Genomic DNA, 11,950 nt, shown 5'->3' on the forward strand with positions numbered 1-11,950 from the left:
GAGCATCAGCACAATTATCACAAACATGACTTCTTGCTTTTGGTCTCAAAGGTTGGCTTTACAACTTTCAGGTGATACGGATATCATCAGTTTCCCCTTGAAGATAACGGAAAATTAGGTCTAAAAACTATTTCTATTGTTTCCTGTTGGTTGCTCATTTACTCACCAATTCTAGCAGCAATGACACCGGCGAAAAGAAGACTGACGGACATGTAGGACTCTACTTGTGGGGCTTCCTCAAAAACAGTGGCGTTGATCTGGATCTGTGGCTCAATTGTAGGAACAAAGGTAGGACTCTCACGCAGCGAGCCACTGTCTCCAAACAGATGCTTTAAGACCTCGTCGAAGGGCGAGACGCTGAGATCAAAAGGGCTGCCAGGAGCGAAGACAGATGCTACGCAGAGTATGAGGCAAGACAGTTGGGCGACTCCAGCGATGAAGCCAGTTCTGATCAGGCCACACTTCTTTCTGATCCAGGTGAAGGCCACAGTTCCACAGATGCCAGATATAGCTGAAGCTCCCATGAGGAGACTGAGCACGGAGCCGTTCAGGCCTTGAGTGTAAGCGTAGCCCGTGGTGATGCAGTCGAAGCCCAGAACGGTCATGTAGAGGAAAGACAGAGACATGCCAGCAAAGAAGATGGATTGGTTGTAGTAGGCCACCCAGCCATCCTTAAAGGTGCGGATGGGCTCTGTCATTTGGTAGCAGCAACTGGTGTTCTTCTTCACCTCAGCGGTTTCATTCATCAGCTGGGAGCCTTCAACTGGACTTTCAATATTTCCAATCTCTGCAACAGTGAAATGAAAAGCCACAAAAGTAAAATGACTGAGTCATAACTATAAGTGGATATGTTACTCTTTTTGTCAGAGTTGTTTCGAAAACTGAATTGTGCAATGAACAGTACTTTCCGCAAACAGGGTGCAAAATAGGATCTAAAACTATTAAGAAAATAAATGAATGTTCTTAATCTTCAAAATTTGTCAAAAAAGGAAGAAAAGAACTAATCCACAAATGCTGGTTTATTGTAAGTAAAAATCTTTAAAAAAAAACTTTAGTAATATGGTTAGATTGTGGAGGTTGACATGCTGTGAACACTACATTTTGAGTGACTTATTGATTAAATGGATAATTTACTTCCAGGGTGTCACAATTTTAAAGGGGTCATATGATGCGATTTCAAGTTTTCCTTTCTCTTTGGAATGTTACAAGCTGATTGTGCATAGATAAGATCCCCGAAGTTGCAAAGACCAAAGTCTCAAAACTAAAGAGATATACTTTATCAAAGTTAAGACTCTGCCAGGCCCCCCAAAACGGCTCATTCAAACACGCCCCCACATGTCTACGTCACGATGTGGAAATATTTGCATAACGCTGCCCAAATGTGCACCCGAGGAAACGCGTGGTTTCAGTAAACGCAGTAGTGTTGATGCAGCTGTGCCAGGGAGATGCTGTGCTTCTGTGCAAGCAAAAGCACTTTATTTGGCCTTCTGACAGTAGATGCATTTAGGAATCATTAAGATTACTTACAATAGAACAGCACAACCCAAATGTTATCACAACGCATTTTATGGACGACCGTTTCGTGAACCTAGGAGAGGAGGTATTCTGACTTTGCTATGACAATCTGGCGCTTCTGAATCAGCGACTGTGTATGTTTTGTTATTAGTTTAAGTATTTGCTATTGACTGTTCAAATGTGTGTGTGTGTGTGTGTGAGTGAGAGAGAGAGAGAGAGAGAGAGTGGGTGGGTCACATCACAGTGGAGTACAGCTGTCTTAATTGCGGCTTGTGTGCAAATACATATGAGCTTCATCACTGCGTCTGTCACGCGACTCTGTTCCACTCTCGGGCTTGAACTGATGGTAAAACTACGGACATTATTAACTGTCTTTACATTTATTTTGAAAGCTGAAGCTCGCGATTATGGAAAGGGGCGTTACATTTCCGACGAGTGCTTGGGGTGTTCGGCCAATCACAATGCACTGTGCTAGTTGGCCAATCAGAGCAGACTGCGCTTGTCGGAAGGAGGGACTTTGTAGAAAACGAAGCGTTTGAGAAAGGCGAGGCATAGAGGAACTACAATAATGTACCGTATTTGAAAAATAATGTGTTTTTTGAACATTAAAGCATGTCAACATATTCTGTTACACCAAATACACAAAATAATGATCTTTAAAAAAGCATCATATGACCCCTTTATGTAATTTAAAAATTTTTGTAATGGGAGAAAACCAATAGGTAACAGGGTTGTGCACAAAGTGAGGCAGGTGAAAATCAGTGTTTTAAGGCAGATTAATATCGCATACTTCTTATGTTATGTTATCTTAATCTTACGTTAGATAATAGTCTAACACATCCAAATGTGCTCACTACAAAAACCACTGGATTTTGTCTGTAATACTTTATAAAAAAAAAAAAAAGTATTGGGACTCTATTTGTGGAAAGTGCCAGAGAAGGTTATGGAATTACAAACCTTTTTGTACGTTGAGATGCTTCAGCTCTTGGTCATCAGCATCCTTCTGTCCTGCCTTGAAGGCAAGTGCTGGAGTCTTCTGATAAACCTTCCAAAGCAGGAAGTACTCCAAGCACATGGAGAACAGGTTCCAGCTTGAGATAAAACCACAGCCGATGAAATGGGAGCCAAATGACATGATCTGGCCCACAAGCATTGGAGCCAGAATGTTGGTTAACTGGTCGATTATTCTTACAGTTGCATTCATATCTAACAAAATAGAAATATAGAAAACAAAAGGTAGTGTTAAAAACTGATATATTCTGATCTCTTATGCTCACCAAGGCTTCATAAATGTAATAAAAAAACAGTAATATTGTAATAAAGTGGATATTAAATAACAATTTTCTATTTTAATATATTTTCGAATGTAATTCATTCCTGTGATGGCAAAGCTGAATTTTCAGCAGCCATTACTCCAGTCTTCTGTGTCACATGATCCTTCAGAAATCTTTATAATATGCTGATTTGGTGCTCAATAAACATTTTTGCCATTAACAATGTTGAAAACAGTTGTGCTGCTTAATATTTTTGTAACAAATGTATTCACTAGTCACTTTTGATCAAATTAATGTGTCCATGCTGAATAAAAGTAGAGACTTCTTTCAAAAAAAAAAAAGAAAAAGATTGTGGCTATTGGGTTACTGAGGTTACTGGGTTCACTAGGTACATTGATGGGTTTAAAATGAGAGTCATAAGGACAGACAGCTGATGTAAGCACTCAATAAAGATAAGATGACTGATGGAGTTGTAATGTATTTTATGATTTTTCCTCAACTAAGTGAAATGAGTTTTATAGACAATACAGTGAGCGAATAAAAAAAAAGTATTTGAACACTTAAGTCACGTTCAATTACATACAAATATATATAAATACAAAATTATTTTACTAAAGTGTGTTTGATTTCAAAATAAAGACAAAATGATTTGCACTATTTTAGTTGTCAAACCTATAGTGGAACAAGTCTATAGTTAATGTGATGAACTACAGTTTCGTTTACTCTGCTAGGAACTGACTTTATAAATCTACTTAAAACCACCAAGTTTTTTTGGTGGTAACACTTTAGTATAGGGAACAATTCTCATTATTAACTAGTGGCTTATTAGCATGCCTATTAATAACATATTGGCTGTTTATTAGTACTCACAAAGCATATATTCTGTATGACCATATTCTACATCCCTAATCCTACCCAATAACTAAACTTAACAACTACATTACTAACTATTAATAAGCAGCAAATTAGGAGTTTACCGAGGCAAAAGTCTTAAAAGTTAATGGTTTGTTAATAGCAAGAATTGGACCTTAAAATAAAGCGTGACCTTGTTATCTAATGGGATGAAGTTGATAAATTTGAAGTTTTGTCCAAATATTTTTTTGGGCCACTGTAATGAACATTAAAGTAGGTGAAACATTCCACATCCTGACCTGCCAATTTGCTCCGATCATCTCCAGCCACAACCACAACCCAGTCCCTCTGGATGGTGATGGACATAGCTGTGCTGGCCAGGTTAGCGATGTTAGCAATGGTGATGACCATAATGTAGCATGTAGTCTGCAAATGACAAAGAACATAATCAAAAATAAGTGTAAAAAATAGCAGCAAATATTATTTGTTGTTAGTCCACTGCCATAAAAAGCTTGACTTGATTTTCAGGAACAGTCCAGTACAGAAAATGGTTCATTGAACGAGTCCCATTTTGTCTGCTCTATGGGTTCTCGACCTCAGTGACACCGGGACAAACAGCAGGTTTTGTTTGTTATTGTATATGTAAAGTTAAAGCCTTCCAGCCCTTTAACAGACTCAAAGGACTAATATTGAGCAAGCAACATGCTTTCTGCTCACATGACAACCCTGGATTTTGCTGACAGCACTTCACCACCGTTTTGTTATCAAGGTGTCATGTTTCAGTAGCATGAGCTTAAGTTGAGTCCGTGCAGAAAAAAGAAGGGAGCTGTATGTTTTAGATGACATTACCTCCTATATAGGTTAGAAATTATTGAAAAGTTTGAAATAACTGAATATCCTGTTATAAGGAGATTATTTGCCACTGCCAGCTATGAGAAAAACCTTTTTTTCCAAACATTTTAAACAGCGAGGCAAATTTAGAGTGAAAACATTTGCATAAAAATGGAGCAAAAACAAAGCTGGAGGCCACCGACAACTGCAGCAACTTCTGCTCTTGGAAACGAAGACTTTCTTTATTAGTACATACATCTATATCAGTTCTGAGTGCTTTTGGAGAACTATTTCCACATTTATCAAATACTGATGAATAGTGTCAGAGTTTTACTAGGAAGCAAACTGTCACGTCTTTTTAAATACTCACCAGCAACCATCCATTGTACAAGGTAGTAAGCTGTACTTTAAACTGGAAAACGGCCATCAGAAGGACACCACAAAGAATGACAGCACTGTTCTGGACAACTAAAGACATCTGCGCCACTGAAATTGAGAAAGATATCCAGACTCAGTAAAAATTTTGGAATAATTGCCATAATCAAATGAGAACTGATGCATGCTCTCAGAAATGTGTCAGATTGCACAATAATTCTGCATGCTCTGTGTTTGGAGCTTTGCCATATTTACCCTTCAGTCTGGGGTTTTTGTCCACCCAGTCACCAATAATAGCGCCCAGTAAGAGGACGGACCCCGCAACCACCAGTCCATACACGGCTGTCAGGAGTAAACTATTGCCATACAGCTCCACCAGAAACACAGCCACAGCAAAATTCCACATCCGATCCCCCTGTAACATAATGACACAATGATCATCAGTCAAATAATACTGTGACTGAAATATCACTGTAGTTTTATGGGGTTAATGCAAAATAATTAATTGTCATACGTATTTGGCAGCTTATTAGCTGGTATGGATCAATATCTCTATATAAGACAACATTAATAAAAAATATATAATGCACATAATATTCTGTCTGTATAATGTAATAGATATCTATGTGTGTATACGTATTGTGTGTGTGTTTGTGTATATACACATACTTATACTTATGTATATGCACATACATGTTAAAACATTTATAATATGTGACCCTGGACCACAAAACCAGTCTTAAGTCGCTGGGGTATATTTGTAGCAATAGCCAAAAGTACATTGTATGGGTCAAAATTATCCATTTTTATTTTATGCCAAAAATCATTAGGATATCAAGTAAAGATCATGTTCCATGAAGATATTTTGCAGATTTCTTACCGTAAATGTATCAAAACTTCATTTTTGATAAGTAATATGCATTGCTAAGAACATCATTTGGACAACTTTAAAGGTGATTTTCTCAATATTTTGATTTTTTTGCACCCTCAGATTCCAGATTTTCAAATAGTTGTATCTCAACCACATACTGTCCGATCCTAACAAACCATTCAATGCAAAGCTTATTTATTCAGCTTTCAGGTGATGTATAAATCTCAATTTCGAAAAATTGACACTTAAGACTGGTTTTGTCGTCCAAGGTCACATATATATGTTTTAGAGTAAAATCAATGACATTTCTGATCTTCAAATGGTCACTCTGCTGTCATAAAAAAAGTCTAATTTACCTGATTTTAAGAGAAAATAGAGGAATTGAACTCTTCAGTGAAAGGGGAAAAAAATTAAAGAGACACAATAAAAGGGATTACCTATCTATCTATCTATCTATCTAAAATTTAAATACAATATAAAAATGATATGCAAAATCAAAAATGAAATATAATAGTAAAATATATAAAATATAATAAGATGTATGCAACATATGCAAATAAATATATATAGTTCTCTTGTTTTGTTATTGTCACTGACGATCAAAAAAAAAAAAAAAAAAGACGGGCTGTCAAAGCACAGATCCTAATGCAAAGAGACTCTCACCCATGTTGACAGGGCATGTCCGAGGTAAATGAGGAATTTCGCAGACTTGAAGAATTCGCCAACTCTTTCTGAAAAGACAAAAATTCAAGTGCAAGATTATTTATTATTTTGATCAAGCCAAAGACGCACTTCTTATAGGCTATTTCGCAGCACTGGCAAACAAATTCGTAAAACACTTACCACAGCAAGGTTTTTTAGATGCAGCGTTGTCCATTGTGCATTGAAAATCGATTGTATTTGTTCGGTTCTATTTGTTAGGATTTAAATGCCTTTGTATTGTTCAGGTTGAACAAGAAAAGTAAATCCTCGCTTCAATTGTTTCCTGCGCAAAAACACGAATATTTCCCTTCTCTCCTCTCCACACTTAGCTATCACTGTAGCTGAAGTCGGAGAGAAATAACCTCTTCTAGAACGACTAAATGTGTAAAAACATATAACTCCCGAAAGGGCCAGACCCGCGCTCACGGACGCAGCCGAGCACCGTGTTTACCACACAGCCCTCCGAGCAGACCGCTGCTAATATACTGCGATAATAGACTCCGCCTCTTTTGCGCTCAACAAAGACAGAACCAGTGTTTCCGTGACACAGCAACATATTTAATAACATGAGCATGTATAACAAGGTCAAAATCACGATTCTTCGAAATACAGCTAAAATAAAAATATAAATACGCTAAAATATAAAACCTATAGCATGTTATATTATGGGAGACGGGGCTAGTATGTTTGTCTCTCCAGAAGTGCCTTTTACAAGATTTCAAACACCGCGTTTAATTTATGTTTTTGTGAATCCAAAGTAAGATTTAATGCTTAATATGTGCTGTAGCTGTTGGTTAAGTGAACAAACTGAAAGCACAACAGTAAGATAGGCTATAACAAAGTAGGCTATTGGGGTATGTTATCACAAAATGTAAACATGTTCAGTATTTTCATGGGTATTAATGCAAGAAATGTTTAATTAATATTTAAGTAATCATTAATAGTAGTATTATTACTATGGTTTGATGTGTGTGAGAACTAGCCCCAGGCTACATATAATATCGCCACAACACTACATAATAAACTATTTTTGTGTCTTTCAAATTATACAGGCCTATTAATTATCATTCAATTGGTATGCCATTAAAAACCCATATCAGTATCAACACTACTCTTAGCATCAGATAATCTCATGTGTCACCTTGACATGCTTTGATGGGTGTTCTGTTGGACTCGAGGGCCTAAATGGTGCACAGTACATCTCTGTCAATATGAAATTTTACGATACAGGCATTGATGAACAGTAGAGTTTACATAAAATCAGTGTAAATTTTTTCTTATATAGATAGATAGAAAGATGGATGGATGGATGGACAGACAGATAGATAGATATTTTGATTTTATTTTCAACTTGCAATCAGCTCTGGAAGTTTTCTTTCACGCTGTACTGAGTTGCAGTTTGGATCAATGACAGCTATTTCCCAACAGCTTGGCAGTGAATGGCTCTTCCCAATAGTATTCAGATGTATTCTATTCAGGTCAGTGCTTAGTGTCAGTGGTAACATGCAGCATTTGAGCACAGAAACAAACATAATGTGAAATTGTAGAAAAGTAGAAAAATAGTACAAATATACAGTTATTTAAAAAGCTATGTTTGTCCAGAAACTCGATTTTGACTTCTGCTTTTGGTTTGAAGGAAAGTTGCTTTATTACATTCTATTTCACTCACTTCTCCAACCCAATTATTGCATAACCATGAGAGACTCAAAAGAGTGTATTTCAGTTTCTTATAACTGATAGTATGAGTGGATGTTCTTCATTTAACATTGGCTATGCAGAAGCTCATAGCATGTTTTTTTTTTAAATATATATCTGTTTGTATTTCCATTTTTTTTTTTTTTGATAAGATAATTCATAAAAAGTGAAGTAATGCTTTGCTCCGTTTGGTTATTTTTAAGTAATAACATGATGCAGTGATATGTCACATTTAATCACATAACAAACAGAGAGGATTGTGTCGTTATGCCTTTTTGTTAGTGGTTTTCATATTTGTTTGCTGCAGTATTTGCATGGAATGACAAAGCAACATATACTGGTTTTGGGCTTGATTAAAAAGTATGACGATTATGAACCATCCCATTCACAGAAAGCTCAAAGCTGAGTCATGCTGCACAGAACCATCCTCTCCACAGAAATTTGAGACATGGAACCAGATTACTCAGGTCACAGACTTGGTATTGTTTTCTATCACTCTGTTGGTTTCATAACACGACAATGAGCTTTACACCTTGCTTTCTCATATTATTTACATCTACATTTAATCACACATCAATAAAATGAAATAATCTCACTGTAAAAAGTGATAAATTGACTTAACTTAAAAAAATTCAGGAAAATTCAGGTTGTCTTAAAATGAGTTAAGTGAATTGTCAAGTTCACTTAACTTTTTTTTTTTAATTATTATTTACTTAATCATTTTAAGGCAACAGGTTTACTAAATTTTTTTAAGTTAAGTCAACTTATCACTTTTTACAGTGCTGACACTCTACTATTGACTTTTTTATTTTTTTATTTTTTTATCAAACTACACAGCAACAATATTCAGGCTATTTAATGGTTGTCAAGATGGAAAACACATAATTGTGGAAAACATTAAAATCAGCAATTTCAATTAAACTTGGTTTTCTTTTTTCCAACATATTTAGTAACCCTGGACATTGACAGTTTTTCGTCTGATAAGGATCCAAACTTTACACAGGTGTCTAGAATCAATACAGGAATATGCAGAGTTCGCTTACTGCCGTGACCATGACTGAACCCAAACAAACTAGTGTGTTTGTGATATTAGAGGTGGAAACACACAAGTAAACACTGTCCATGTGATTTAACACTTAAGCCTTTCATGAGTGACCACACATTTCAACAGAACTGTAAAGCACAGGGGCTAATGCACAATCAACAGGACCACAAACACAAACACTGTAATTCAGTAAATGCAGGTTTTTAGTGTCATGAATGAGGTTAGTAGTTTACGAAACTGGAGAGTGGGATCTAACTGGTATTAAAAATAGGAATGATTAACAAAACCAATGGATTCTATGTTTAGCGCAACAGATAACAGGTTAAAATGACTTCTAGGTGCTTGCTTTTAATATCTGAATAATTAAGTGCACATCTAGTGTGTACTTGCAATGACTCAAATCTTAAAATATAGTTTGCCTGTACAATGCATCAGACAGTTTTTGATCAGACATTAGGGATTTATTTTTGTTTGTTTTCTGGTCCCACCAAACAGTTGAAAAGAGCACAAACTTCAAATAATATTTTCAAAAAAGTATAGGCTATAATGACTGTATATAGTATATTTGTGTTGTGAAAATAACAATACAATTAGAAAATGAGAAAACAATTATCTCATTTATTTATTTTTTGTCTGTATACCATTTCAGATGGTTACTATTTACTATTTTTCATAGTGTGATATTTGATGAATTGAATTAAAACTAGCTGGTGTCAGTATGACCTGCAAATATTAATTATAATAATAGTATCTGCAACCCACAACAACAAAAACATCTTTTTCTCCCCAAAAGACCTTCTACTTATTTGACAGGTACTGAAAATTTGTTTATTTAACCATCTTGATAAAAACTGAATCATAAAGTGTCTTTTGTCTCAATGTCAAAAGTGTTACAAAACCTTTTGTTATCACAAGCGATGACCCCATGGATCAGGATTCTGGATTTAGGATTGTGGATGTTGGGTGTTGCTGCAGAAATAAGCAAAAGGCTCCATTGTACCCTAAATACTACACATTTTTAGAGTAAGACAGTAAAAGCCGGTCAGCTTTGACTTTTTTTTTACTTTTTACCCCTCAAGGTTAAAATGCAAACAATGTGCTTTGACATGTTTTGAGCAAAACTCTCCAGTTACAGGGAAACAAAAATATTTGGCTAAGTATGTCATGTACGCCAAGAGTTATGATATCATGTTCATTTTTTAAATACCCCCTCAAGTATGGTAGGAAATCAGATAGTATCAGATAATCTAGACATCAGCTGTTTTGGTGGGTGTGAAATTTTCTAAAATCTGTTTGGATGTATAATGCTATATATTGATCTATATTGTCAATACATGAATATATACATTTCAGGGATGTGTTACAAAACCTTTTGTCAGCACAAGCAATGGACTCGTAGATCAGGATTCTGGATTTAGGATTGTGGCTGTTGACTATTATTTAGTGTCGTGGAAGAAGACAGCAAAATCTTGTCAGCTTTGACTATATTTTTTTCCTTTGAAGGTTAAAATGCAAAAATGTGCTTATAGCAAACCTCTCAACAGTTACAGTGCAACAAAAATATTATGTTTTGGATAAGATGTTGCGTACAGCAAGAGTTATGTAATCATGTTAATTTTTTTAATCCCCCCTTAAGTGTGGTAGGATACGAGAAAGGATAGTGTCAGATAATATCAGATTTTATTTTGCAACAGTAATATTTAGTGGCTATTTAATAAGTGGACGTGGTACACTAAGAGTTATTATATGAATTATTTTTGTCCACCTTCAAGTATGGTAGGAAATCAGATAGGATAGTATCAGATAATAGTTTCAGACAGATATCAGCTGTTTGGTGGTCAAAAGCCTTTTGCATTTGACCTATCTGTGCTGTTATTTTTGCCAATTTACATTGGCACACTGTTTTTCTAGACACATTACCTGTATTTAAACCATCCAGTCTCTCATACTCATTCATTCACATTTCTTTGTTTCCAGTCTCTTGTATTTTTTTTTATTTATTTATTTTTTATTAATGCTTGAACAGACAGTACAAGAAGAACATAGTCAAGGGATCACATACAAATCCAAAAAATAATGACCAATAGTTATAAATTAAACATAAATGACAAACACACACACACACATACATTTTAATAAAATAAAAATTGTTACAAAAAAAATAAAAATAAAAAAAATAAACAAGAAAAGAAATAAAACCATCAGATGTGAATGACATTACAATGACATTGCAAAAATATACAAACAAATGTACATAAGGAAAGCATCTAAATACAAGGATTTTCTTTACATACCTCTGTATAATATTTCAGAAATCTTAGGGTTTTTTTTTTTATAAGATGAAGAGATTTTAGAAGTGAGTTTAATTCAATTTTAAAAAGGGGATAGGATGGATAACTATTTGCAAATTTTTGTTTGTGAATGAAAAATTTACCATATAAAAGGAAAAAATTAACAGTATGTTCCAGGGGTTTATTTTTAGTATTATCATAATAAAAAATAATGTCTTTTAAACTAAAAGAATGTACAACATCGGCAGAATCAAATATATGAGAACCTAGGTCAGACCAAAATTGCTTGGATATAGGGCATTCAAAAAACAGATGTACTAATGTCTCCTCTGCTTGTTTGCAAAAAGAACATGAGCTGTCAATGTCCAAATACTTAGAAATATTAAAATTAACAGGATATATTTTATGTAAAATTTTAAAATGTGTTTCCTTTGCCTTATTAGAAATACAATATTTCCCAGGTAAAAGCCAGGATCTTTTCCAGTCTATATCATCAACC

At 35.0% G+C, this 11,950-nt stretch overlaps 1 protein-coding gene across 1 annotated transcript in view; it reads right to left on the reverse strand.

Moving 5' to 3' along the window:
- slc40a1 (solute carrier family 40 member 1) overlaps positions 1-6,883 on the reverse strand; it is a 9,056-nt gene extending 2,173 nt beyond the window's left edge. Inside the window, exons 1-7 of the mRNA XM_058787047.1 lie at positions 6,562-6,883; positions 6,382-6,449; positions 5,103-5,262; positions 4,843-4,958; positions 3,941-4,067; positions 2,473-2,721; positions 167-787 (exon numbers count right to left, since the gene is read on the reverse strand). Coding sequence (XP_058643030.1) covers positions 167-787; positions 2,473-2,721; positions 3,941-4,067; positions 4,843-4,958; positions 5,103-5,262; positions 6,382-6,449; positions 6,562-6,595 — 1,375 coding nt within the window. The 5' untranslated portion in view covers positions 6,596-6,883. The remainder of the gene's footprint in view (positions 1-166; positions 788-2,472; positions 2,722-3,940; positions 4,068-4,842; positions 4,959-5,102; positions 5,263-6,381; positions 6,450-6,561) is intronic.
- Between the last annotated feature and the right edge of the window lie 5,067 nt (positions 6,884-11,950).

This window comes from Onychostoma macrolepis, chromosome 09, assembly GCF_012432095.1.
Source record: "Onychostoma macrolepis isolate SWU-2019 chromosome 09, ASM1243209v1, whole genome shotgun sequence".
Lineage (NCBI taxonomy): Eukaryota > Metazoa > Chordata > Actinopteri > Cypriniformes > Cyprinidae > Onychostoma > Onychostoma macrolepis.